The 27,764-nt window shown below is 38.2% G+C and overlaps 4 protein-coding genes across 8 annotated transcripts; 2 read left to right on the top strand and 2 right to left on the bottom strand.

Annotated features, from left to right (window-relative positions):
* Positions 1–2,616: 2,616 nt before the first annotated feature.
* On the top strand, positions 2,617–8,765 carry LOC133719844 (type I inositol polyphosphate 5-phosphatase 8). Of its 3 annotated transcripts, none has more exons than XM_062146029.1 (11): positions 2,617–2,901; positions 3,836–3,900; positions 3,989–4,073; positions 4,196–4,267; positions 4,641–4,719; positions 5,002–5,106; positions 5,336–5,825; positions 5,912–6,102; positions 6,281–6,389; positions 6,488–6,636; positions 7,773–8,765. In XM_062146029.1, exons 2-11 carry the CDS (start codon positions 3,871–3,873, stop codon positions 8,056–8,058), a joined length of 1,596 nt encoding a protein of 531 aa, XP_062002013.1. In that variant the 5' UTR covers positions 2,617–2,901; positions 3,836–3,870; the 3' UTR covers positions 8,059–8,765. The 3 variants fall into 3 exon arrangements, with proteins under 3 accessions (XP_062002013.1, XP_062002012.1, XP_062002014.1); XM_062146028.1 differs by having other exon boundaries at positions 3,986–4,073; XM_062146030.1 differs by lacking the exons at positions 2,617–2,901; positions 3,836–3,900; positions 4,641–4,719 and having other exon boundaries at positions 4,030–4,073.
* Positions 8,766–12,970: 4,205 nt separating this feature from the next.
* On the top strand, positions 12,971–16,328 carry LOC133721021 (uncharacterized). 3 transcript variants are annotated; one of them, XM_062147527.1, is made up of 6 exons: positions 12,971–13,232; positions 13,593–13,732; positions 14,141–15,382; positions 15,460–15,528; positions 15,615–15,813; positions 15,946–16,328. In XM_062147527.1, exons 2-6 carry the CDS (start codon positions 13,730–13,732, stop codon positions 16,014–16,016), a joined length of 1,584 nt encoding a protein of 527 aa, XP_062003511.1. In that variant the 5' UTR covers positions 12,971–13,232; positions 13,593–13,729; the 3' UTR covers positions 16,017–16,328. The 3 variants fall into 3 exon arrangements, with proteins under 3 accessions (XP_062003511.1, XP_062003510.1, XP_062003509.1); XM_062147526.1 differs by having other exon boundaries at positions 12,972–13,232; positions 14,132–15,382; positions 15,463–15,528; XM_062147525.1 differs by having other exon boundaries at positions 12,978–13,232; positions 14,132–15,382.
* Positions 16,329–16,502: 174 nt separating this feature from the next.
* LOC133721022 (WAT1-related protein At2g37460) lies at positions 16,503–18,628 on the bottom strand. Its single transcript, XM_062147528.1, has 7 exons — positions 18,326–18,628; positions 18,153–18,215; positions 17,944–18,060; positions 17,385–17,625; positions 17,123–17,284; positions 16,895–17,046; positions 16,503–16,817 (listed from the first exon to the last, which is right to left on the bottom strand). Exons 1-7 carry the CDS (start codon positions 18,523–18,525, stop codon positions 16,655–16,657), a joined length of 1,098 nt encoding a protein of 365 aa, XP_062003512.1. The 5' UTR covers positions 18,526–18,628; the 3' UTR covers positions 16,503–16,654.
* Positions 18,629–22,733: 4,105 nt separating this feature from the next.
* Positions 22,734–27,143, bottom strand: LOC133722372 (ras-related protein RABE1a). Its single transcript, XM_062149260.1, has 9 exons — positions 26,989–27,143; positions 26,754–26,879; positions 25,408–25,480; positions 25,211–25,311; positions 24,155–24,220; positions 23,846–23,943; positions 23,667–23,729; positions 23,497–23,589; positions 22,734–23,026 (listed from the first exon to the last, which is right to left on the bottom strand). The coding sequence occupies exons 2-9, from the start codon at positions 26,824–26,826 to the stop codon at positions 22,943–22,945; spliced, it is 651 nt and encodes a 216-aa protein (XP_062005244.1). The 5' UTR covers positions 26,827–26,879; positions 26,989–27,143; the 3' UTR covers positions 22,734–22,942.
* Between the last annotated feature and the right edge of the window lie 621 nt (positions 27,144–27,764).

Below are 27,764 nucleotides of genomic sequence, written 5' to 3'. Positions count from 1 at the left end.
CTAGAATAGGAGAGAAAGAGATTGGTGTATGGATCGGAGTAAAAATCCAAAAAGACAACTTTACCCTTGAAAATATGTCAGGTGGCATGACTATTAACGGAGTTATTGACGGCGTGTATTTAAATGTAGTCGGGTTTTATAGTCCAGGTACCAAAGTGTAGTTAGTGTAAAGTGAGGCACGTTAATTCACAGTGACCTTTAGTTCAGGTACTGTTTGAAAAATTCTCCCTTCTTTTTTCCACCAAGGTGATGGTGGAGGATTGTGGCCGGCCACCAGAGTGGTGACGGGTGGTTGCTCTTGATGGCCGGTGCTGGCAAATCTGGGGGTTGGGGTAGGGATGGTGGGCTTCGGGCCTTGGGCCTCAGCCTGCTTGGGTTGTAGCAATGCAACCAAGTTAGGCTAGCCCACTATGTTTACATCTCCTTTTGGATCAGGCTTGGGATGGGCTATTGGGGTATGGCCTAGTACTATGCTATCTTAAATTGAAGCTGGTCCTGTGTTGGTTACTGCGATGTACACCATTGAGGTCTCTTGGCGTCAAAGTTTCAAGACAGTGCTTTGATCTAAGATTGTGTAGGCGTAGGGTTTTTTTTCTTCTGTTTTTCTTTTCGAATAAGTGAGCTTTGCTCGATTCTCAACCCTATTTTGTTCTTAGATAAGTTGTTATGACTTAGGGCGAGATAGGTGGAGGGGTTTTACTTTTGTTTTTTAGTGTTTTGTTTTCTTTTGTCCATTTTGCTTTGTGCATTGAATTGTAATACGAGGGATTTTCGAATCCCTCTAGATTGATCGGGTGAGATCGTTGATATTATTAATGGAACCAGATTCCGTTTCCCTTAAAAAAAATTTAAAAAGAAAAAAAACCTTATTTTATTGTAAAGAAAATTTCAAATGAGGTTGTAACACAAAGGTTGTGGGACTTGGTAGTTGTAACAAAAGACTCAGTTTCTACTAATGCACGCGTAAATCTATTATTAGTACGTCTGTGGATCAAGATACGATAAAAACGCGACCTAATATGCTTATAAAGGTAAGTAAACCCTAAGAATAGAGAATGTTTATCTGCTGATCTAACAAAAGCACTCATAATGTACGTTGTACATTATGTTCATTTTGATTCTTCAATGATATTATTAGAAGAACAAAACTAAAAACTTATCTGCTCAAACTCCATATACGCGTATTCAGTACAAAAACTCCATATATGTGTGGAGAACTCTCTTCTTCACCACTAGTTTTTCTACCAGATGGTGCTCCTAGTCCAAGTTGGTATATCATGACTTGAGTTTTGGGTGGACCCAGAATGGATACGATGGTCTACTGGAGCCAAGTTCATAGCTCCAGGAAACCCAAACGAAGGGCACAAGACTGAGCTCTGGGAAGAGGTACACAGACCCTTAACTGATTTGACCATTCTTTTAATTGTTTTTGCTTGCTGCCCCCATCTTACTTGTACGTGCATGAGTGCATCTTGTTCAATATTAACTCTGCTGCATCTGATGCACTTTTTCACTCCATACCGTACATAAGCATTGAAATGGAGTGCTCAACATATTTTGCCCAATGCCTTTAAATGTAGAAGAGAATCACCTGTATTACTATTATGATTTTACATGTTTCGCGAGCAGATTAATAAGACTGATCTTTCTCTTTCAAATTAATATTTCTGATTCTGATTTTGATTCTGATTCATAAGTTGTCTTATTCAAAGGTGTACATATGTTTATTAGCTAGTTTATTTTATTTTATTTTTAGTGAAATGCTTATTAACCAGTCTAACTACGAGAAAATGCGGTAGGTGTAAATGTGTAATATAACTTTCGCTGAGTAACTAACACTTTTGTCAAAGTTACATTAAAAATATAAATGAAAGTTGATATCTTTATTCAAATTTCAGATTTTGTACCGATTATAGCGGATTTCACGTTAAAGTGATATGTAATTGAACACCTTGTTTTCGTCTTTTTATTTATATGAAATCACATTTCATCTAAATAAAATCTAACAAATTTTTCTTAAGAGAACTCTTTATTGTATAATGCGCTTGATTATGTGAAATTGCTCCTGACATTGCTAAACACACTTAAAACCTTTCTCTACCACTTCTAAAACTTCTTTTCTTTTCTTTTTTCTTTAACAAAGAAATCTAAACACATTGCCTTGATGATAAATCTCCACTGCAAATGAAAATCTAAGAAAAATCAAGGACTAATTGGCACCCCACATGATATTACTCAAAGATTCCCTAGTTTCATGAACCAAATTGACCATCTATTTTGCCATGTATTTTAAATAAAAAGTGACAAAAGTAATAATTAAGAAGGAAAAAACCAAATTTCTCTCTCAACTTAAAAGAGCCCATGTGCGAATGGAAACAAACTAAGCAGAATTTTGATTAGAACTTCATCCCCAAAAAAATTGCACAAAAAGATCCAAATTAAGTAAATCATGGATGGAAAATAGAGTCAAATGCTCCATTAAAATTTGTAGTTACACAAATTCCACCAAGCATGGTAATTCCATGCCTCTAATTTTGACACAATTACTAAGATACCCATGATTGAAATTAAACTGTGCTCATAAAGTTGGACTTCAAAGTTCAACACCCCTCCCCCTCTCTTTCTCTCTCACTAAAATCTCTGCGAGACTTACCTTTTCCTCTCTCTAAATGTTTATAAGTTTGAGAACCAAACTGGCTCCTTTTTGCTTTTACGAGGAACGCCCCCAATATTTCCTCTGCATTCTCTCTTCAAACGTCTTCTCCAGCCAACCAAAAGAGGCAAAGAAGCCCACATCGAGCTTGCTTCCTTGTCTCTTTTGCCTGAACGAAAACGAAAGCTCCACAAAAAGGGAAGCACAACATTCATCCTCCTCTCTCTTTCAGTTCCTTGTCGATTCTGGTGAGTGCCCTCACTCTATTACTCTTGAAAAACCCAAAACCATATTTCTTTTACTTTTTGTAACTATTGATTTTAGTGACCAAACGAGTCCAATCCATTTCCAATCTGCAATGTCATACTGTGTTTATGACTCTCTCTGTTTCATTGCCTCACTATTTTTGTGAGGCCCCGTCTTTTTGTGTTTCTGATCTGTTTCACAATATGCTCTGTTGGGTTTTCTCGAATCATCACGAATTTGAGACCCCTTTGCCTCAATTTCAGAACACAAATCCTCAATTTCTGAAACCAGGAGCATTCTGGTTTGGTTCTTCGAGCTTCAATCTTCATTTTTACATGTAAAATATAGCCCTGAAACTCAAAAAGAAACCTTTTTCACATAGTTTATTAGATTTGATCTCTGGCTAAAGATCTGAGAAAAGCTCAAGCCTTTTTTGCTTGCCATTGTTGTTTGTTTAATTCGTGGTCTTCCACTCTGTCTACCTCTCTGTAAAGGCTATAACAGCGTTGCTTGTAAAGAAAATATTCCTCACTGAAAAGGATGAACCTGGCCTATTCTATTTCTCCCATAAATTATACATTAAGCACAAAATAAGACATTTTCAATTTTAATTTCTCATTTTCAGCTTGATTACGTTGATTCCTAAGCTGTCTCCATTTCCCCTGCAATTGGGTGTTTTATATTACGTTGAATGCTCTATTTGACGCTTAATTTAAGCCCTCTCTTAGATATTTCGTTTTCCCTTACCGGAATAAAAATTGGTTCTTTGACCCCTCTTGGTATTTGATTTAGACTCCCATTTTGTTTTTCGACGACTTTCACTTCCAAAAAGCATATTCTTTTCAGTTTTAGAAGAAGAAGAAGAAAATCATCTATTCAGTTATAGATTTGGATAACCTTGAACCACTTATTTAAACTCTCTTCCATCCCATTCAGATTTCAGACCCCAAAAACTCTGATCAGTAAAAGCAATGCGGACCAACAGAGGAAAGATCCCAAAGGTAAGAAATTTAGCCTTCATTGAAGTTTTTGTTTTGTTCGAGGATATCGAGTTGACTTTAACCGATATCACTAAACGTTTCGTAGCAGAACTCGTGGCCTGGAGCAGTAGTGAGGAAATGGCTCAACATTCCGACCGGAGGGGACGAGTTTCATTCCGATTACTCTGTAAAAAGTAAGTTTTCCGGTCACCGGTTTTTTTTTTTTTTTTTTTTAATGTTTGGGGGTGTTGTTTTTGTCTGGTATCGGTGTCGGAACTGGTTTGCTGAACTTGCTGTCTGTTGTGAACTGTGTCAGATGTAACTGAGAGTAGGAGGAAGAGTTGCTCGGACCAGGACCACTACGTCGTTGTACCGGACGATGTTGCAGGTACGAATTCTACTGTGTAGCGCCCCTCTAAAACTTCCCGGTACAGCGTTGGCTGTTTCACACCCACGTGGCACATGCACCGTAATGCTGCCGGCGATGGAACCCCCGCCTTTGTTTTCAATTAATATGATTGGACGGGAAATGAGTCCTCGGTTGGAGTTGGGGTTTTTGGCTCTGAGCGATTGTGGTGTGCCACGTGGACGGCGGAGGATGTGGGGGGTTTGAGTTAGTGTGGTGCAGTAACATGGACTCTAACTAGGTGTCACTATCCAGTCTCCACTTTCTGTGAAAGTTGAGCTTTTCAGTTTTGGGTTTTGAGCTCGAGTATTATGATTAAACCTGATTCGTTTTTGTTTATTGTTTTTTTTTTTAGATGGTTGGTTGATGGAGGACGCTTACGGCCCAAGTTTTGCGCCGGAGGCACCAGCTGTGACCGACCATCTCAACCTCAGGTAACCATCCCTACAGTTCAGAGATGGAGTATATACTCGATTTAGGGAATAGGTGTAGCTTTCTTGATTAGTAATCTATGTACGACAACCAATGTGAACGATTGTTAGTTGTTGATGTGGGTCGTGATTCCTCCAAAACACTTTTCGAATTAGAAAGTTTGAGTTGTATCTATCTATGATTTAATTTTCCACAGTTTGCTTTGAAGTTTGCTTCTTTTGACAAGTTTTTGTTTTGGAGTAACTAACAGAGTGGTACTTTTGGCTTTGTTTGTTTGGTTTTAGAATGTTCGTGGGGACATGGAATGTTGGAGGCAAATCACCACAAGAGGACTTGAACTTAAGGGAATGGCTTAGGTCCCCAACTCCTGCCGATATCTATGTTCTTGGGTAAAATTGTCTTTCCCCATTTGCATCCCAAATTAGACTGCTTTGTTGTTTTTTGCTTTGTCTGTTTAATAGTCTCTACTAATAGTGGTCCACCCTATAATGACACTATTAGATCCAATCTAACATTCCTTTTATATTTTGGGCACCGATTATTACATATTTTTTAGTTTTATTAACGTTTTAAAAATACAACTATTTGATTCGTGATTTGTCGTATTGTTTTTAATAGGTTCCAGGAAATTGTCCCTTTAAACGCCGGTAATGTATTGGGTGCGGAGGACAAAGGCCCAGCTGACAAGTGGCTTTCCCTTATTCGAGATGCTCTTAACAAGAATGACCCCGGACTTCCTAATAACTACAACAATGCCACCCATAATGATCAGCAAGCACATCTCGATCAGCAAGGCAGCATGATGCCAAGGCTCAGCTTCTCGGACTTGCTTTCCTTAGAAGATGAACTCAGTACTGCGGACTTCGAGACACTGCTGAATTTGAATCCCGCGTCAACTTCTAGTGGAGAAAGCTCACCGAGCTCCCCACTGGGGCTGGGTATGCAGGAGAGTACTTCAATGCAACGACATCGTTATTGCTTAGCAGCGAGCAAGCAGATGGTGGGAATTTTCTTGTGTGTGTGGGTTCGCGCTGATCTTTGTAGACACATTAGCAACATGAAGGTCTCATGTGTTGGTCGAGGCATAATGGGATATCTTGGAAATAAGGTTAGCTACTTGCTACATTGTGTAGGACACTTGGTACATGGCTACATTGAGATTAAGCCTTATAATGTTGTTTTCTTATTTCACAGGGTTCAATATCAATAAGCATGACATTGCATAAAACAACCTTTTGCTTTGTCTGTGCTCACTTAACTTCTGGTGAGAAAGAAGGGGATGAGATGAAAAGGAATTCAGATGTCATCGAAATTTTAAAGAAGACAAAGTTTTCTAACTCATGTAGAACACGACCACTTCCTCCTGATAGCATATTGGACCATGAGTAAGTCTTTCCTCTTCTGTATAACTAGATATATTTTATTTAAAATCAGACCATTAGGCGCCAGATAACTGTCGAAAGAGCATTACCGTTTCTAAATTTATGGTTGTTTCTTCATTTTGCAACAAAGGTGATCTCCTGAGTCAATTATCTTACAAATCTACGTACTTTTTATGTTCAGCAAGATTATTTGGCTTGGGGATTTAAATTACCGGCTAGCAGCTGCTTGCGCTGACACGCATGAGCTTCTGCAGAAGCAGCATTGGCAAGCACTTTTAGAGAAAGATCAGGTAAGATTGTAAGTACTGTAAATAGTTGTTTTGTTTTACTTCCAAGTATACAGAAAGGCAGTTTCAATCTTATGCTTGGATTTGATTGTTTTTGGCAGCTAAGAATAGAGCAACAAGCTGGTAGAGTATTTAAAGGGTGGGAAGAAGGGAGGATATATTTTGCTCCAACTTACAAATACCTTGCAAATTCTAATCATTATGTTGCCCAAACTTCGAATTCTAGAGAGAAGAGACGCACCCCTGCCTGGTAAGAATTCCAACAAGTTTCCTGTTTCCCTATTATTTGAGCTGTACATGAATTATTGCATATAAGTTTGAATAGCCCATTCATTTAGTTTATTGAAATGAGAACCAAGCAGTGATCACCATCATCACACACACAGACATAAACACATGTAATTATATGTTTCATAATGTTTTACTATGAATTGTTAATTATATACACATTTTACTAGTGGGTCTCATCTCTCTTATTTATGTCATGTACGATGTGATCGGTAAATGTGGTACATGCAGCATTACTTCATTGATAATATTTTTAAAGCTACTCCTTAACCTAAACCTTTGCTAGATAATTATATATACAACTTTACTAAGCACCAATTAATATGAGCAATTAGTTTAATCTAATTAGGCACCTTCAGAGTCTCTCTGGGCACTTCTATCACTTGTATTGAACATGTATTGACTCCAGGCTGCTGGTCCTTAATTTGTTGAAAAGATGTTTCAATTGTTTTTCTATTACCGACTCTTCACATTTCTGGTAAGCTGATTTGAACCAAATAAGCTTCAGTGCTTCACTATCACTTGCTGCATCAATCTTTAAAATTAGGCGCAGAGGGTGGGAATCATACACTACTAAATTAGATTAACATATCACTCTCTAATTATTGTTTCTGCTGTAGACCACATGAAATCAATATTCTTATTAAACATCATCATCATTTGCATTGCACGTAAATTGAAGCATTCTGATAAGTACAGTTTAATATAAGTGGGTAGAGTTTGGCAGGTAAGACCTGTTTCCTTCATCTGTTAAAAAAATATACAAGTGACATGTACATACCAGCCATGTCTGCAATATCTTATTTCAACAGCATCATTATCATCTAAGAAACATCGTCACTCTCAAAACAACTTGCCTTTATTTTATAATCTCTTGGTACTTTATTTCTATAAAACCAACCCAAACCAAGTTTAGGACTACCTAATAGTATTCATAAAATCTCCATTCTTCTAGACTTCAAGTTTTTATCACACTAGATTAGATATAGATTGGGCGCTCACAAAAGGAATAAGGCAAGGTCCTCCACTCTTTCCAACACCACCACAATGTTACATATATTGTTTAGAAGCTAATGTGGGTCTTGATGCATATTGCAGGTGTGACAGGATTCTATGGAAAGGAGAAGGACTTAAACAAATGTGGTATTTGAGAGGGGAGTCAAAGTTCTCGGACCACAGACCGGTCTATTCTTTGTTTGCGGTCCAAATAAACTTGGCCAGCAAGAAAAAACCCAAACCTGCTGTTCCCATAAGCACAACAAGCAACAGAGTTGGTCCAAATTCTCGGGTGCCAGCGACATGCGTGGCCAAAGTGCAAGCCGAGGAGCTTTTGGTACTCACAAGAGCAAAAAGCTGCTTAGACACAAGCTCCTCCAGGTTCTGAGTCAGACAAGCTAAGCTTACTTTTTGAAGACCAATGCAGAACTCAGAGAACTTGCAGCCCATTGTGTAATGGGTCTCTGAAACTGTGAAGACTGACAGAAGCAGCAGTTGGGTTTCTGACACGTGTTCCAAACATTTTCGACTTGGGACGGTGGATGATGATATATATATATAGAGTAGTGAATTACAAGCAAAAGCTTCTAAGACTACCGAGAAGTTGGCATGGAGAGTGAAGTGGCTGCAGCTCTGGGCATCTTGGACATGCGTGGAAGCGTGGGTTTATAAGCTATTTTTGAAAACCAGCTTTTGATACGAGTTGATTTTGGTGCTGATGATCAACTGTAAATGGTTCAGCTTTTGGCAGAGGAATTTCTCTCTTTCCTTTAAATTAAATAGAGGAAGGGAGGACAGTTTTAAGTGAAGGGTTTAAGAGGAACTGGGATGATGCAAGGCTTAATCTCCTAGTTCGTTATTTTGGTTGCCTTTACAAATTATTAATGAAATTTTTTCACATTACAAAGTGTTCTTCATTATCTATTTATAACAAGAACTTTCATCGCGACCCCGGTCAAGCCAACCTTCGGAATGGCCGGTGTGTTGCCAAGTGTGTATTGTGTCGGTTACGAGATCGAGCCCAAGAGTCGATATACTTTTACATAAAAATATTTTGTCTCAAAACAACTCTTTATTGACAAATTTTTGTTTGAAAACCGGAAAAGTGTTCTTATGTTTTCTTATAGAAAAAATGAGAGCTCTCGCTCTCCCTTCTCTCTGGCGGCTAACCCTAGGGTTTTGCCGTTCGATTTCCTTGACCTGCGACAAATTTCGCGGAGCCTGGCCGTCGAGTCTTCTGGACTCGAGCATCTTCCCCTTTCAACCAGTCGGTTGCTGCACCTTCATCCCGTCATCTTTTCGTCGGGTCTCAATTCCCACGGGTTTGGCCCGTGTTCACGCCGCTCTCCGCTTTTGGGAGGGAGATGGTTGGCGGTGTTGTGGTTTAGGGGACCTAAACCAGATCTGGGATCCCGGCCCTATTGTTTGGTGGCGGTTGGTTGTTGTGCGTCAAGCGCTTGGACGTAAGAGTTCGTCTTGGCTTTAGGCGGTGTCGAGGATGCAGGGTCCCCAGGTCAAGGTGATACGGCTGACGATGGTGCCAAGTCCTCCCAGTGAAGGCTCTTCCGATCTATGGCTCGGCGGTGCTGTGGGTTCTTCCACTGGCGACTTTCGATGGCTGCAGTGGGAGCGCAGACGTTTGGGTGTCCAGAGAAGGTCTAATAGGGTGCCCATGTACTTGGGTGTCCAAATTAGGTTCAGGTGGGCTTGGGCTTTTGTCAAGTCTGCTTTGGCAGATTTGATTTTGGCCCCGGGCCGGATTTGGATCCGTATTTGGGACCCGGGTCGCATTCAAATCTAGATCTTGGATCCGAGACAGCTGCTCATATTGATCTGGTATTGGTTCTGGTTCTTAGGAGTTCGTTTGCTAATTTTCGAGTTTTTGACACCCTCGGTTACTTTCGGACTCCTGGTGAGTTATTCACCTCTCCTAGGTGATCATATCACCGGTAACGGTTACGGTTACGGTTACGGTTACGGTTACGGTTACATTTACTTTTACACTGCTTTCGTGACATATGCAGTGCAGCGATGTCGTTCGGCATCAAGTCACATCCTGGTTACCTTCTATTCTAGATGCGTATGTGCATCTTGTTATCTTTTATTGTTCTTTCTTCATTTTAGATGCGTTTGTGCATCTTGTTATGCTTTTTTGTTTTCTTTCAATGCTTATGCATTGCTCCATGTACTCCTAAGTTTTCATCTAATATAGTTTGTCGTCTTTCCTCTAAAAAAAAATGTTTTCTTATATTTCGACTTAACAAAATGAGATCTAAAAGTGAGGAGAAGTTTTAACACACCTCTAATTACTTAATACACACTGCTTACTCAATACACCTACCATTTAATTTCTCATTCTAATATTTTACTAAATACACAACTCAAATTACCTAAAATATCCTTAACCTAACAAACCATGAAATACACTATTATTTAAGGGCTAAATACTGGTTACTACCCTGTGATTTAGGTCCAAAATCAATTCAGTCCCTGGACTTCTAATTTCATCAAAAACATCCCTGCACTTTCAATTTTGATCTAATAGGTCCAATTCGTTAATATTTTGTTATGGGTTCAAGTTATAATTGGATTATTTATTGAAAAACTATTTATTTCTAATAGTAGGACTCACTCCTAAATTGACTATGCAGGCCACCTCGACATCACATCATAAACCATAGGCCATATATGAGCCCACGTTAACAAGTTAAATAACTCAATTGTAGGAAAACTAACAAATTGGATCTATTATATCAAAACTAAAAGTGTAGGGGTGTTTTTGATGAAATTAGAAGTTCAGGGACTGAATTGATTTTGGACCCAAACTACAGGGTAGTAATTTGTATTTAGCCCATTATTTAACAACATTAAGGCTACTATTTAATTTGATTAGTATAACTGACCATATTAATTACTTGTCTTAGTTATTGGGAAATCCATAAGGATTCATTATTGTTCCCTTCAAATAGATGCTTAGAAAGAGGTTTTGTATTATTTGAGTTCTTATCCATAAGGATTCATTATTATTCTCTTCAAATAGATGCTTAGAAATAGGTTTTGTATTATTTGAGTTCTCATTCACCAAACACGAAAACACCCTATTGATCAAGTATAAAATTTTTGAGTCGAACATTCAACCAAAACTGTATCAGTAGTTTCTCCACAATGGCGGAACTACAAAATTGTCATTGAATGGTCAAACAAATTAACAATTACAAAGTTTTATACCTGTGATGTTTTATATTAGATAATAAATCGACTAATCATAACTTTTAGAGAAAAAAAAAAACTAAAAGTGGGATTTGTTTTAAAAACATTTAATGCCATTGATTTGTTTTATAATTTATTCTCACCCCATTTAATTACAATTTATTTAAGGACAATTTAAATTAGATGGTTTCTAATTTTATTCTTGTTTTAAATGAGGATGCATGTATAGAAATTTATTGTTTTTATAATTATAGAATCATATAAGGAAGATAGGATTATTATTATTTTTCTTTTAATATATAAATGTCTATTTTGGTCATTTAATCTATCTATAAAATCTGATTTGAAAATTGAAATATAAAATAATAGGGATGTGTATTAAGTAGTTTGGGGTGTGTATTTAAAATTTCCCAAAAGTGAGTGTAAATTAGAGAGAAAAAATGACAGTTAACAAAACATTAAGACACATCACAGCCGAGTTATAACAAAGAAAAATGATTTTTTTTTTTCCTAATCAAACTATGAAAGTGAGAAAATTCAAACTTAGAACTTGGATTACTAGACTACAACTTCTAGTTGTAGTTGGTGTTAGGTTTCTTTTGTGAATTGAGCAATGATTAGGCCAAAATCAACCCAATAATTTGATTAATGGGGAGAGTTATGTGTGATTCAGATGATTCCTGCAATAGATAAAATAAAGGCTTGAAATCGTGTAGCATGATGTGGGAGCTAGAAACACATTGTGGTGAGAGAATTAGAGGGATTACTGGATGAGGTTTGGGAATTAGATAAGAATTGAGTTTATGCTTGAAGGCTTGATTGAGTAGTATTCTCAATCTATACATAATCTATACCCTAAATTTAAGGAAATAGATTTTTTTTTTATTTTTTTGAAAGGGGTTTGGAACCCAGCCTAGCTGGGAGGCTCAGCCCCACGCCCGGTTCCATTTATTATATTAATAGTAGGACTTTGCGTCGGGGGGGGGGGGGGGGGACATAAAACCTGAACCCCGCGTTACATTAGAACAATTACAATAAAGCTAAAATAGATGCTTTCTATGGATATGAAAATTTGGAAGAATGCAACGATTGCTATGACGGTTGACACTCGCTGTAGCAGAGACAACTACAATGACGAGAAACAAAGACAAGGCAGGCTAGGTGGGCGAGGAGAGTTGAAAATTGCACACTCATTGTCTAAGGAAGAAACACACTTCCCTTAATTGGTCACAAGGTTTCTCTTTCAATGAATGAGGTAGAAGAAGAAAAGGAAAGTTGGATTTTCTGATATAGGCTTCGGGTTTTAAAGAAGAGGTTGGCCCAATTCTCATGCTCACCATTTTGTTTCTGATTTAAGTTACTGGGCCCAAGAACAAAATCGTCAATAACATTAAATAAAAAAAACGAACATTATGTACTTTTTTTACCTTCCAACCACACCCACTTGTGTAAGCTCAAGAACGTGATTATGGCTTGTAAGCTCAAGAACGTGATTATGGCTTGTAAGCTCAAGAACGTGATTATGGCTTGGGTTCACATACGTGGATTACAATTTTTTTTTTTTTTTTAACAATTTGGCATGTGTATTTCTCATTGCGCTTCAAATGTACATTGCATGTATCATTCTTTTTTGGATATCGATTGTTGGTCTAATGTTCTTTCTCTAAAAGCTAAATCTAAAAATTTCTTCTCCTTTTTTAGCCAAGTATTTAGATCTTCTAGCACCTAATTCAAGTATTGGACATATTTGTTTGTTAAGATGGAGCAATGGACTAATGGAATCCTTCGCTTGATGCTCTTACAGAAGTAAAGAACACTATAAATTTAGGGAGATATTTCCAACTCAAAACAGTCATGAAAATTGACACAAACAAAACATCCCCACAACATATAAAAAGCTCCACGGTCAATTTTCAGGTGCATGGTGATAGTCCTACTGTTACTACTACTCACCATTTTCCTTCCTTCTCGTTTTTGCCAAAACTGTGGGACCCTCCCACCAAATGGCTTCACGCCACCTGTCCCGTCCCATGACGCAAGCCACCTTCGCGGCTACGCGACCCTCGACGTCCATGACGCACCGCACGCTGGAACCGAAGCTCCGGCGCCACGTGTACGGCCACCACGCGACCCCGCACGCCTTGTGATCGTGCCACCCACTTCCCCCTATCTTTCTTATTTTCCACACCGAAACAAAAAACCAAACAAAACAAAGAGAAAATAAACCCCAAGTAGATCTCTCCCATTCCGTACAGTCGCCGGCGAGTTTCACGGTGATTCTAACGCCGGAAAGTTCATCCGTTCCTGCTCACAGATCTCCCCGCGATCGCCGCGCAGAGCTTCCCACTTCAGGTTCGCATTTAACCACCCTCGCTGCTTCGATTCGTTACACACTGAACTGGTATAGAGTGTCTTCTTCACTTGAATACATGGCTGTTTTGGGTTCTGAGAAATCGAGAAGTAAACAAGTAAATCTAGTTGCTAATGTATTTAACTTTGGGATCGTTTTTGTTTTTTTTTTTCGTTTTCGTGGTTGTTTAGCTTACACACATTTACACTTGGATCATGGTTGCATTGGGTTTATGTCGGTGTCTTTCGATTACGAGGTTTCGAGTTTGACATTAACTTACTACGTTTTCTCGGTTGTCGAAGAGATCAGGATGATATGTTTGTGGTGGATCATCATTTTGATTGCTTATTTTCGGTTTGCAGATAACATCAATGTGCATTGTTGGTGAAGAGAAATTTGTATCGGAGGGTGTCGATAGAAGGGTGACCGGAGCGTTGGACCGGATAGGGGAGTGTGATAGCTTCAGTGGGGAGGAGTTTGAAGTGAAGAAGCAACAGAAATGGTATGTTGTTTGCTTTCTCTTTTCGCATGCGTTTTTGGCAATGTGGGTTTTGAACACTTGATGATGACATTGTGTGTATCTTGAATGTTTGGTTCTGATGTTAGGATGTATATGGAAATGTATGTAGTTTAGTTGTCCGTGGGCTTGTGTCTGCCAATGCTTTTTTTGTCAGTTGTGATTTGAATTGAAATCTTTGTGATGAGTAAAATGTAGTGCACTCTTAACAAAATCAGCAAGCAGTGGTAGTTGTTGTAACAGGTTAAGACGTTTGGCTATAATTATATCGATACATTGACATTCGTATGTTATTGTACTCAATTGGAGAATTAAACTTCCATACATGTGTATATAAATTAAAGATCTGGTGAAGACATGCTTTTTAAATGTCATTTGTATCAGTCTTTTCAGAATCAGGGCTTTTGGATGGCAAAGGGTACCGGGGGTGTAAATGATGGTGAGAGGCTTTATGATAATTCTTCTGCAACTGAGCCTAAGCGTTCTCATCAATGGTTCATGGATGGTCCTGAGGTAGAGTTACTCCCAAACAAGAAACAGGCTATTGAAGTTCCAGGCACCAATCTATTTTCAGGCTTGTTGAACGCAAATGTTTCTCCATGGGGAAATGTTCCCAGTTTTCAGTCATTCTCTGGCCAGTTCACTGAAAGGTCATTTGATTCTGAAGCAGACAGAGCCGTGAATTTTGAGGACAGAAACATTTCATCAGTTGGCTCAGAAAAAATGAGAAAAATTAATGAGGATCTATTTGGGAATGATTCTTCTTTTGGTTTATCTATGTCCCATTCACTGGAAGATCCTAGGTTGAGTCCTAACTATGGTGGTTTTAGAAAAGTGAAAGTCAGTGAGGTAAAGGACTCTGAGAATGTCATGCGTGTTTCGGTTGGACATGCTTATAATCCGGGAGATAACGATGCCATGTTGGCGCCTCATGTTTACAAGGCGGATGACAACTCAGGATCAATGGGTCTCACTTATAAGAAAGAGGATGAGAACTTCATAACCATGAGTGATTCCTATAATAGGGCAGATAACAATTTTAGATCAATGGGACAACCCTTTACTAAAGGGGATGAGTACATAGGAATTGGTCAAACATACAAGGAGGATAGTAATACCCTATTGAGGAGTCGAACATTCAACAAGGGTGACAGTACTATCATCTCGGTTGGTGAAACCTACAACAAGGCAGATGAAAGTACCATGTCAACTGGTCATATTTATAATAAAGGGGAAGAGATATCAATGGGTCATGACTATAGCAAGGTCGACAATAATATGTTGTCAATTGGTCACTCTTACAATAAGGGAGAGAGTACTATCATATCCTTTGGCGGGTGTGATGATGATGATGATGTAAATACCTCAACAATCTCTGGCTATGAACTTCTTATGGGTCAATCTTTTCCAAAAACAGAAGCTATGAATGAGAAAGACTTGGGTAAATTAAATGCTGATGCATTTGTAAATCAACCTCATATAATTGCTGGAGCTGAAACTGTTTCCAGAAAGAAGGATGACCAGAAAATGTCTAAGAAGTCTCCTTCAAACAACTTCCCTTCGAATGTGCGAAGTTTGCTATCTACTGGTATGCTGGATGGAGTTCCTGTAAAGTATATTGCCTGGTCACGGGAGGTAAATTCTAGTTCTCATGCATTCATAATTCAGATTAGATCATCTTTTGTGACATGTATGTTTCATGCGTATGCTAGAAGGAGCTGCAGGCTGTAATTAAAGGTTCTGGGTATCTATGTGGCTGTCAGTCATGTAACTTCTCTAAGGTGAGGCTTTCATTTTTTGCTTTTAAAATCTAAAGTTGGTGTTAAGCCCAAGTTGATGACAAACTGGACTCACATTTTCTTATCAGGTAATCAATGCATATGAATTTGAGCGTCATGCTAGTTGCAAAACAAAACACCCAAATAACCACATATATTTTGAGAATGGGAAGACCATCTATGGGATTGTGCAAGAGCTCAGGAGCACACCTCAGAATATGCTGTTTGACGTTATTCAGACTATTACTGGTTCACAAATCAATCAGAAATCCTTCCGTCTTTGGAAAGGTGAAGTTATTAGTTATCTCCTTAGTATTTCTGCCTTGCGCCTATAATGCACTCGAACATTTTCTGTTCCTTTTTTTTTTTTTCTCCTTCCTGATACCTGTTTCTTGATATGGATATCTTCCTCTTTTCCAGAATCGTTTTTGGCAGCAACACGTGAACTTCAACGTATATATGGCAATGATGAAGTGAAACAATTGGCATGAAGCAAGCACCTTCAATGTTAAGGCAGGGTCATCTTTCATTTTGTGCATACAAGTAACCTTTTTTGGCTCTAACATGTACTCATTGATGGTGGGTACATCACCGACGCAAGGGCTCGGGGTAATCGTGTGAAGGGCAAACTATAGATCTTTATAATGAACCTTGGAATATAACCCCTGTTGTTGGTCCTTCGATTTCTGATGCCACCGTGTAGTTTGTAACTTTGTCCTTTGTAGCATAACTCTTGAACAAATGTAATTTAAGATTTTTGTTACTTCTGGAATGATGAATGAATTTTTTTATTCTTAAGGTTATTAGATTCAGTGCTCCAGTTAATCCATTAACGCACAATATTGCTTTATGAATTATGAGTTATAGTACCATGCATACCAAGTCATAAAGAGTAACATGGTAGAATGATCAGACTATTCCTCATTCAGTTTCCTTTTCATTATAATTGGGGAAACTTGGGAAACTTTAGACTCGGATCATGTTTAATCAACTACACCACAACTGGGTATTTTCATTACTGCTGTTTTCTTTCAGATTGTAAATGATGCTTTCTGACAGCACTGAAGAAAGTTAAAAAGGATCTATATATTCATTTAGTCATTGGTTACGCCTCATCAATCGCTACAGTTCACTTGCAAGATGATGCAATTGTGATAACCTCAAGATTGGACCTATCTTTTTCCTCTCCTACTTGTTTAGTTGTTGCTAGTTCCTCTTCTGGGGAATTCTCTTTGCTCTTACCCCATACAACAAGATACAGGCCGATGATTATGACAGCAGCACCAAGTAACCTGTAAAAGGATCGAGTCAGCCAATTTCTTGTATACACGTGTGTTTTTGTTGTGGATTGCACATCATATAGATTTACCTTCCAAGAAACAATTGCTCTCGCAAAATGAAGGAGCTCATGACAGCAACAATAACCATGCTTAGGGGACTAAAAGCTGTCACAAACACAGGGCCCCTGTGTTTCATTACTACTCCTTGAATGTAATAAGCTAGTCCTGAACAGAATATTCCCTGCGCAGAATATATGTGAGTATAGGGCAATCTTATTCTGATTTAGCTTTACACGCAAATGGTTCAATATTCTTACACTGTAGACAGCTGCCAATAATTTTCCGTCCCAATGTATAGCCCAAACGGCCGCGTTTCCCCTTTCCATGACTAATGCTACAGCAGTTCCTTCCAATGTGCCCATCAGGCATATCCAAGCTGAAAGGGAGAGCTCAGCAGGGTATGATCTTAGTGTCACTGACTACACAAACATGCCAAATGCATTAGTTATGATTACGACCATCGATTATCTACCCTTAACTACACAGATAGCAGTAGATATAAACTGATGAACTACTCACCTGCAGAATCATGAAACAAGCCCAGCAGAAGCAACCAGCTGTGATCATTAGGGCACCCTTAATGGAACTGTGAATATCTACCCCATTTGTTTGCTGTTGGTTACTAGTGGTTGCTCTGGTCCAAAACAACTTCAAAAGTGGTCCTTTTACCAGTGTCATGATCATGGCACCTGCAACTGTTGCTGCAGTTCCGAGCACCTTACTTTGGCTTCGGATGCATTTCAATTTTACTTTCTCAAGCCTGAAGACAAATATAGGCATGATAAGTAATCGGTCAGAGAAACAAGAGTTGGGAGGTTTTGAATTGACTTGTTGTAACCAAAGCTTTAATACCATGTTAGACAACCACTAAACTCCAAAAATTTAAAACGATCAGAAAATGAGTTAACAACATTTATCAAGCTAGCATAAGCTTTAAGCGCCTTTAAAACATGTCAGCCTTGGGGAATAGAAAGAAAACAAAAATTGAAATCATTAAAGAATTGTGTTTTTCTCCTTTTCAAATTTTTGTTCGTGAATGGTTAATAGCCTTCTTGTTTAGAAAGAAGCATATTGTTACCTAAGAATCCAAGCCATTACAAAAGTAAGGGCAGGAAGAATATTGGACATAGCTGCTGCAAAGGTTGCTGTTGTGTACTTCATTCCCAAGTAATACATATTTTGGTCAAGAACTGGCCTGCCAAAGAGATCATAGGAGAAGAAGTTAGAAAGATGATTAAAACATGAGAGTAAGAGAAACCTTGTATAGCAAGAAATCCAGAAAATTACTCTAGCAAGCCGAGCACCATTATCTTGATGAAGATTGAAAGTGTCATCTTTGGCCTTACTTTTCTGCACAACAAAATCAAACACTTGGTTTAGTCTCTAGTCTCTACCGCTCAACCTGATATGTGTTTGGGTGTGTGCATAAAATTAAGAGAGAATGAGATCGAGTCAGAGACTTGTCCAGAACCACTGCAAAAGGAGCAACAACTAGAGTGGCAACTGCGTGGCGGTAGACGACGAGCACATAGTTGCTCACCCCCTGGTTAAGTGCAGCCTTGCAAAGAATATCCATCCCTGCAAGCCCAAATTGCAAGAAAACAACAGCAAAGAAAGGCTTTGCAGCCTTGAATCTTTCAACCAATCCATGGCTGCTCATTTTGTACAGGAATGGCTTTCAAGAGCCTTACTTGAACTATTAATGCAAACACTTGCAACAGAAGGAAGCAAATGCCCCAATGAGAATGTCTATAGCTATGACCCTTTTATAGAAGCTTGTTACTCACAACCTGTAACATCACCAGACACTTAGCACACATGCAATCCCTACTTAAAATTAGAAGGAAGCAACTAGGTTACTAAAAGTGAATTATTAGCCGACAACCCTTTTCACTAAACATTCGATTAATGAAATGAGAACTGCTAAATGGTCCTAATAAACCATGGTTTAAAGTCTCTTAGTGCCTCTAATTAAGTATAGGGTCATTGCATGGGGTTGTTTGTGCCTTTAGGTTTTTGTTGATGTCTCGATCCCAAAGTTGTTTTAGATGAACCCCCTTTCCTTTTAGACTCGTATACGCAAACCCGCCCTATCTGCACATGAATTATTAGATCAGAAAAGAGAGTAGAGTGACATATTAATGTTGCCCACTTGAAGCACTACTACTGCTTTTGCTTTTGAATAAAAATGACTCAAAAGTATAACACATTTCATTTGATGATTCCCCTACAAGGCTAAACTAAGAGATTGATTCTGATATGCATATGCATTAGTCGCTGAATTTGATTAGAGGGTTTATTCACTAAGAGAATCCTATACCATAATGCATCTGTTGAAGGTGACACATAACACTCAACAGCATTACAGCAATGCTTTCCTAGTTGAATATTGATTTTGGAAAATGGAGTAAAGGCCAGTTTTGCAGTCAAAATTATGAGCACCCAATATCCACAATCAGTAATTTTAGGCTTTAATGGTTTGTTTCCTTGTGCTTTAAACATGATTTATCTATATAGGCACTACTCTTAGGCTAATTGGCTAGCTAATCAGAATCTGATCTGGAACCCATTAGATGTTAGTTTTTAGCTAAATGGCTGACTGAAGAATTATGGGGAGTACTGTGGATGATGGGAGAATATGCAGTCTGGACACAGCATTCTGAGCTCAAGTCTTCTGCTTACGTCTACACTAACTAGTAGATGAGGGAATTTCAGGTTCAAAGATTTTTCAGAAAATTGGAAGAGATATTAACTGGCAATATTTAGGAGTTCTATCATTGTTGATGGGGGGCACTTCGCGTCCTTGACCGGAAAGAGAGTTGGCAATGTCCGAAGTTGTAATCTTAACCCCAAGGGGAAGAGATTTTGGCGGAATCGCCACTTATGACCATTTCTTCCGACTCTTTTTCAAATTTGATAAACGGCGACTCACTGCAATTGTAGACGTGGTAAAATCTACATCAAGGACTCACAAAACAACAACTAGAGTGGGAGAATCAGGTTCAATTTATTAAATAAATGAATTTAAAAATAACCTAATAATAAAAAATAATAAGATACTCATAATTCGGAAGTTCAAAAGTCCAAAAAACTTTTTATATAATCTCTTCTAGGTGATTGGAAAAATATACATTTTCTCTACCCCTTCTTATCTTGAAAAAATCAGGGACACCTCGCATCCTTGAACCGATAACTATTTTAAATAATTTCTCTATTTCTATTTCTTTTTCTACAATGAAAGTTCTCGTAATAGGTCAAGCTTATGCTCCCACTTAGAAAAAAGAATCAGTAGCTCCTTAGTTTGATATCCACTTGAGTTTTGGGGTGTAATTACTTTTTCTTTTTTTGGGCTAATGTACGTAAATAGTGATTCTCTAATTATAAATTTTTATTCCCGAAAGTCGGAAGTCCACCAAGATGAAAAAAACCCAAATACCAACTTGTTTTTGCTTGCCTATTTGCGCTAGCCTTATCCTCATCGGGGTCCATTTGCTTCACCGAACACTTTACCTTAAACTCTTTGCACGCTTCTCACTCTTGATTTGAGTATCTTTTCACCCATGCTTAAACTTTATTCATGCATTTTAACAAATATTTGGCTCTCCCACCCTTAAGGGAAATAGGTGTCAGCTTATAGTGCATGGTAACATTAAATTTTGACATAGATTCACCGTTGACAGCAGATCTAGGGTTCGAATTCCCCAACTTCCAATTTTGCACACTCTTTGCCTACCCACATGGGGCTTCTCAAACAAGTGATGAGATATTTTGTTCCAATTGAGAAAATTGTTGATTTAGATATGGGGCTGCAGTTACGGATTCCACATCACAGGTTTCACCACACACTCAAAACCTGGGGGAAATCATCGTTGTCTTTGACTAGTGTTGGCAAACGAAACTTTGCATTTGGAAAGTATTGCTCTCCTACATCACACTTTTTCCTCAAAACGTGACACACGCAAGGCGCACACAGCTAATCTATATTGTATCTATGTGCATGATACTCTTGCCAAACTAACGTGTGGAGAAATCGACACAAGGAGACATGAGCAAACGAGGATGGTATTCGATGTATAAACTTATCGGGCGATACAGCTCCTTAACTGTGTAGACATATAGTTCGTGGCTTCAATATTTTGAAATCAATTTCATCATAATAGTATGTTTCAGGTTGCAAATAGAGATGAGCTTGATGGCAGATTGGCAGTGGCATCTGAGTAGGCAACAGGAACTTGGAGGAAGCACTAGTACTAGGCATCCCCCCAGGTGCTTGTAAGACCAGACCAGGAAACAGCTTTAATTAATCAGAAATGCCACTATGGTAACATCAGAATCATATATTGGCAAAAGGGGAAGGAGTCGATGACAGCAGTGGCAGTGGAGTCTGAGTAAGAGTAGGCAACAGCAAATTTGATATCTGGCTCATATCGTTGCCCGGGTTTACATCCCACTGGAAAAAAATATATATATTAAAGATTCAGTTCAGCAGTAAACACTAATATCAGATAGGAATGAGTGAGGTGTACTCCAGTTTTCAAATCATGATGCGAGTGAAAAATAGCATCAACTAGGGTTTAAATAAACTTTGGTCATGGTTTTTCCGTTTTTGTAGTGGACATCTTCCAAATACTTAAAAATAGGCAAATATCCAATTTTTGGATAAACCAAAGACTTGTTCCTACATATTCAAATTCCAGTCAAATTTTTAACATCAATTTGACAATATTTGGTCTCAATGACCACTATGGAAACATCAGAAAACTAAAACACAGCAAAAATGATGTTAACCCTAGTACATATCTTCAAGTTAAGAATCCATATTCGAGTTTTCATATGATTTCTTGGAACTGTGGTTTATTCGTTTTTAACTGTGTAACTCAACAAGAAACTTCCTTACCTGTCCAACTTCCCTAGAACAGAAGCTCATGTTTTGAACCAATTTGAAGTTCTCATATCTCAACAGATGATATTAGCGGGGATCATAACATCGAGTTTTCATTAATTAGTAAAATTTTATGAATGCAACGAGTCTCAAAACTTTCACCAATCATTTTCTCTGTAAAGCAATCACTGAATTAATAATAGGAGGTATGTCCCTTTTTACTTTCTTCTTCCTTTGTTTTTCTTCTTCTTTTCAATAGCTCTGGCCCCATGAATTATCATGAGCTTTTGGTTAGTGGAGGGTCTATTAGCTGATTTTGCTCTATTGTGCTACACATAAGGAGGAGCTCCCATGACCCATAATCCTCCATATCCAGTAAAGTTGATTTGATACCAGTTTTCTGGACAAGAATTTTAGCCAAACAGTCAAAAAAGAATACAATTATATCACCAAAACGCATTGGCAAAAGCTAAAAGGAGCAACATGTCATTGCTGAGGGATATGATTCATGCCAAACCCACCGACCGAAGACCACAAGCAAACAGTGAGTGAGCTGATCGCATTACACCAGCCTAAGAGTGCGTTTTGAGACAAGAAAACATGGATGCAGACATAACGGATAGAATTTACCGATTAGGCGTTGCAACATCTTTATTATCGGAAACTTTACAAAAACGACGAAATGATAACACGAAGTTTGTACCTCTTTTACGGACCACGTAACTTTAGTCAATCACCATGTTACTGTTACAGTGGATCACACCATTCAGACTCAGGCGCACGAGTGACTGATGTTACCAACATTATCCACCATACACAACACAATCTGTACAGAAACCAAGTCATTTCCTGGGTTTATTACCTCAAATTTGAGACTTTGAGTAGATCACAGGCAGAGAGGGGGCCCATGAGGTATGAGACAGCCTATCTCAAGTCTCATTCATAAATAAATGTCCATAAATGAACATGGAAATAAGCTTATCAGATTTTTCATGAAAATCAACTAATATATAATTGACTTCCAAAAGTACAAATATCTACCATTCACACCCAAATCAGTAGTAGTTATAAAATAATGATAAAGGAAACAATACAAGCACCAGTTACACAGTTGTAACAAATCAGTTTCTTTCCTAGCAGAGTGGTTGCTTTGCCTTAAAAATTTACCCATCATATCAAGTTCAACACAGTTTTCTTAAGAACCACAGCAAGCTGATTTTTGAGCAGCTTGAGCAGCACCGGCTCCCTGGTCTGGTTGGTTAATCCTGATTGTCTGAGGCTGCATAAATTCAAAAAAAGGTAAATTTAGCTCCGTTAAGATCACAAGGCAATAAACTGGATTTAATCAAACAACCAACTGAAGTTGACATGTAAAGACTAAATAATTGATAACTTCCAAATAAACATCATTTCATCTACTTTCTAAATTACAACATTGGGAGAGAAGGATTTGATCTAGAGACCCATAGTTACTATCAGCTGGGAAATGTCCCACCACATACTTTGATATACCAATTGAACAACAGCCAAAAAATAAGAGAATCTCCTTTTCTTATCTAAGAGAGTAGGGTAATTAATGCATATCAAGGGACTCAACAAAAGAGAAATAACTGCCTGTATGATGGTAACTCAAAAGGATCATATCGATATTAACAATTTATAAATACACAGAAGACCAAGTTGCATATGTAGAATTCAGGAGGAATATGCAGCAGTTTAAATGGCTTGAATAGTTCCAAAGAATCATACCTCAGCCTTCGAGTCAGTATCAGCAAGTCTTTGCTTGATATCCCTAGCTATTGAAAAGAAGACCTCCTCCACATTCAGATTTGTCTTTGCACTCTGTAAAAACAGTATCTTCAGCAAATGCCAAAATAGCCAACTACGTTGTAAGGTAGAAGATGCCATCAGAAACTTACTGTTTCGAAGAATTTGATGCCATATTCATCAGCAAGTGCTTGACCCTTTGAAGTCGGTACAGCCTGAAAGAAGTTACTTGTCAATACCCGATTGAAAATCACCACATCACTTAACTTCACCGAACAGAAACACCCACACACAACAAAAGAAAAACACGGAGAAGGGATGGGGAACAAACCCTTTTGCTTTCATCCATGTCAGCCTTGTTACCCACAAGGATCTTGTTGACATTGTCAGAAGCATGCTGTTCTATGTTACGAATCCAATTCCTAATGTCTGGATGCAGATAGGAAATTAGCTTGACCATCATATATATGTAAGAACCAGGAAAAGAAAAAAAGTAAACAGATTATACATAAGAAATGAAACCCATCTTTAGATCCTCCAAAGTTCAAGTTTAACAATTTCAAAATAATGAAAATCTTCTGTGTTAGAAAACTGAATAATGAAAATAAACATTAAATACTGAAAGTGATTAAGAAGTTACTGTTAAATGATGACTCATCAGTGACATCATACACGAGCAAAATACCCATGGCTCCACGGTAGTAAGCTGCACAGACAAAAGTGAATTAAGAAAGCTCTGAAAAAAAAATTTGGAAATCAAGGAAAGACTCCAAAAACTATTGAATCTATAAGGTGATATCAGAAGTTAACTTTGTCGTTAACCGACATTTTCATATTGTAAAGTCACAGCAGAAAGGAAATCAATTGAGACCAACAAGAAAAAGTAGACAGTACTGCATAAACTAGATGAGCTAAGAAATGGGTCCTATTCTGGCCAGTAAATGAGCACATACACACAACACAACTGAATACTCAAACAATGGCTAGTAACCACAAAAGAAACTAAAAAAAAGAGTGGTTTTAACTGTAAGGCCTACACAGTTATACTGTGTCCGTCTCCCAACAACAGAAGCAATAAGGTAACAGAAAAAAACCCTGTGAGGCTGGAATCATATAAGACCCACCACATCCAAAGTAACCATGTGGCATAAAAATTAAAACAATAAAAAATTCAAAATAAGAAAGGCTATAAGCCACCCCATCTGAAATCTTGCAATATCTCAAGTTAGACACTGGGACTAGACAACTGCTTGAACAGAGTATTACTTCTTTTTTTTTTCCCAAGAGGTCCTTCAGGTAGATTGACATAGGCAAAAACTGATCCCGTTATAGAAAAGCGAAACATAGTGATACTGAAGGTAAAGCACTCAAGAAACAAGATTTTTACATGAGATGGTGAGACTTTGTTCACGAATTTTTAACAGGAGACAAACACTAGTAAAAGTTTTCAGTCTACTCTTGAAAACTGCAATTGCTAACATCTACAGAGTGCCCATCCAATTTGAATTTTCAAACCATTTACACAAATCCAGTAAAGCTTGAAGATAACGGGTTGCTGAAAATTAAAAACATTAGAGATTTTTGGTTGATACACGCTCACAGCTGCGCATGTGATCAAACTTGCATTTAAGAGAAACTTGGAACACGGTTATGCACTCGAATTTAACTAAAAACACTTTAATGCCACAGAACTAACCAGTTGTAATTGTTCGAAATCGTTCTTGACCAGCAGTATCCCAAATTTGCAATTTAATTCGCTTCCCATCAAGCTCTATGGTCCTTATCTTGAAATCAATACTGTCAAACAAATGGCAACCTAGAAAGATTCAGAAGCAATTGTAGAAGGAAGAGAGAACAAAATTACCAATACATTCATGCAAAGAAAATACGTACCCGATGGTTGTAATAAAACTTGTTGTAAAGGACCCATCAGAGAAACGCAAGAGAAGGCAACTCTTACCAACACCTGCAAATTCACATAACAAAGGAAGAAATGGAATCAAACTCCATGCCAACGGCTGTAATACACACTAGGAGTTAAAGCAACATCAGAGAAATTTCAATGCTTAACACAACCAACAAAGATCTCAACTTCACACATATAACACTTGAATGAAGGAATTCAATAAGATACTATGACTAGTAGCCTGATGATAGCAAGTAGAATTAGGCGAAACCACATAAAATGACATACTACAAGTATTTACATTACATAATATAAGTACATGGAATATAGCCAAGGATACCAAAATATACTTGTTTAACACACCATCCATAATGGTGAACACTCCTGCTCGCACGTGATATGCCAACAATTTTCCGCCAGTTAAATGTAAGAGTCTACCCCCATGAAATAGCAGTTGAAATCAAACACATTAGTTTATGTATTATAATGAAATGGTGTCTCGGTATGCTGCCCCCTGGAGACTTCCTAAGGTGCTGTCCCCTAGATGATTCACTAATCGGTAAAGTGCAATCTAGAAACACTGGCTAAATATTGCTCCGCCATAAAATTGGCATACAGATTTAAGGCAGACACTGTTATATTAAGTTGAGTCCTAGAAAAACAGCACTTTGTTGTAGCTCAAACATAGGGTTCAAACTTCGATACCGAACAGCACTGGATTATTTTGAAAATGCAAAAGAAACCTGAACTAGAGATATCACACAAAATGAGTCCCCAACATGAGTCAACAACCGGTAAGGTGCATTCTAGCAACACTAGCTAAAAATTTGCAACGACATAAAATTGGCTTACAGAATTAAAGCAAACATAATGTAATGTCACGCCGAGACCTAGACCTAGAAAAGCAGCATTTCGCTGTAGCTCAATAATTCAATACTGAACAGAAGCAAATCATTTCGAAAATGCACAGGATATAAACCTGAACTACAGATATCACACAAACTGCCAAGTCAAAAACGAAGCTACACTTAAAATTTACTTAACTCAATTCATGCAAAACTGAACCAACAACTCAGACTAGCAATTCTATCCCCATCAGAGCCCAAAACTTCCATTTACTTTGTGCATAAAAATTACATCTCAAATTTACAGCAACCAAAACAGATTAATCAACTGAATAAGGGAACAGAAACACTCCGAACCCTAATTACAGCCCCAAATCATCAAACAATACAGACACACAGATACGATCCAACAATGTCAACACATGACGTGTGAGTCCGTCAGATCACAAATTTCAGAGGGGGTGGGGGGGCAGAAACGTAAATCGTACCGCTGTCGCCGATGAGGAGGAGCTTTATGAGGTAATCGTAATCGGCGCGAGCTCTGGCGGGTGGTGCAGCCATGGCGAAAGGAATCCCAAAGCCACAGAAATAGAAAACACTGATGGCAATAAACCCTAGCGAGAGAAATGATTCAAACACAGAGAGAGAGGTAATAATATAAATAAAAATTTATAGAAGGAACAAAAAGGGAGAAAATTAGAAAAAATAGAGGAGGAGAAATACCAGATCAGGAAGGAGGAGGAGAGTGAGATCTAAGCAGATAGAGAGAAAAGAGGAGGGAAGCAGTAGAGTCCCTGATACGTCAGCAGACTCACCACCCAGTCGGCCTCTGATTTATTTTTTTTATTTTTTTTTTTTTTTGAGTCAGGTTTTTAATTGACAGGAAGGTATTGGGTGTGGTTTAATGTACTGTGTGTCCGAGTTTTGATGATGTAGGAGAGGAGTTCCTGACCGTGTGATTGTCAAGGCAGTGCAATCATGTGGATGTGAATCAAACTCCTGAAGAGGAGATGTTATGATAAGTGTTAGGGTAACCTAAAAATGGGAAAAAAAAAAAAAAAAATTCTATTCGATGAGTATATATATATATTTTTTTAATTAAGACAAAAAACCAATATATTGATCACAACTCAGAATGGTATGTCCTCCTGCTACCAATTAAGGGTAGGCAAGAAGTTGTGCTAAAGTGCATTCGCTCCCTAAAAAACTTAGGAAATTATTGAAAGTAAACTAAGTTACTAACATAATGCAAGCCCAAAACAACCAGGCCCAATTTATTCAGGACCAAATGGGAACAGCCCAAGGACAACTTCACCAAAGCCTAAGCAAAATCGGCCCAAACCAGTCATCTTCGTCCCATGCCGCCGCCCATCACCGCCACGTCCTGCGCTGGCACAGCCAACATCGTCACTGCATCCCGAAGCCCTGCTACCACAACTCCGACAACCGTGAACCCCAAAACGGCTGAAAACCAAGCAAAACTCGAGACACCATGCCCT

The sequence above is a fragment of the Rosa rugosa genome, chromosome 7 (genome assembly GCF_958449725.1).
Source record: "Rosa rugosa chromosome 7, drRosRugo1.1, whole genome shotgun sequence".
Taxonomy (NCBI): domain Eukaryota; kingdom Viridiplantae; phylum Streptophyta; class Magnoliopsida; order Rosales; family Rosaceae; genus Rosa; species Rosa rugosa.
The sequence above is the reverse complement of the archived record's forward strand: the minus strand, read 5'-3'. Positions and strand labels throughout refer to the sequence as shown.

What these genes read in the sequence shown, in the direction of transcription:
- LOC133719844 (XM_062146028.1), top strand. Translation starts at nt 3,871, where the DNA reads ATGCGGACCAACAGAGGAAAGATCCCAAAG. An exon ending in GCCGATATCTATGTTCTTGG is followed by an intron (nt 5,107 to 5,335) that starts GTAAAATTGTCT and finishes TGTTTTTAATAG; the next exon opens with GTTCCAGGAAATTGTCCCTT. An exon ending in TGGGATATCTTGGAAATAAG is followed by an intron (nt 5,826 to 5,911) that starts GTTAGCTACTTG and finishes CTTATTTCACAG; the next exon opens with GGTTCAATATCAATAAGCAT.
- LOC133721021 (XM_062147525.1), top strand. An exon ending in ATATTGCCTGGTCACGGGAG is followed by an intron (nt 15,383 to 15,459) that starts GTAAATTCTAGT and finishes TGCGTATGCTAG; the next exon opens with AAGGAGCTGCAGGCTGTAAT. An exon ending in ATCCTTCCGTCTTTGGAAAG is followed by an intron (nt 15,814 to 15,945) that starts GTGAAGTTATTA and finishes CCTCTTTTCCAG; the next exon opens with AATCGTTTTTGGCAGCAACA.
- LOC133721022 (XM_062147528.1), bottom strand. Translation starts at nt 18,525, where the DNA reads ATGAGCAGCCATGGATTGGTTGAAAGATTCAAGGCTGCAAAGCCTTTC. An exon ending in ATGGTGCTCGGCTTGCTAGA is followed by an intron (nt 18,061 to 18,152) that starts GTAATTTTCTGG and finishes TCTCTTTGGCAG; the next exon opens with GCCAGTTCTTGACCAAAATA. An exon ending in TATTGGCAGCTGTCTACAGT is followed by an intron (nt 17,047 to 17,122) that starts GTAAGAATATTG and finishes TATTCTGCGCAG; the next exon opens with GGAATATTCTGTTCAGGACT.
- LOC133722372 (XM_062149260.1), bottom strand. Translation starts at nt 26,826, where the DNA reads ATGGCTGCACCACCCGCCAGAGCTCGCGCCGATTACGATTACCTCATA. An exon ending in TGATGAGTCATCATTTAACA is followed by an intron (nt 23,944 to 24,154) that starts GTAACTTCTTAA and finishes ATCTGCATCCAG; the next exon opens with ACATTAGGAATTGGATTCGT. An exon ending in GCATCAAATTCTTCGAAACA is followed by an intron (nt 23,590 to 23,666) that starts GTAAGTTTCTGA and finishes CTGTTTTTACAG; the next exon opens with AGTGCAAAGACAAATCTGAA.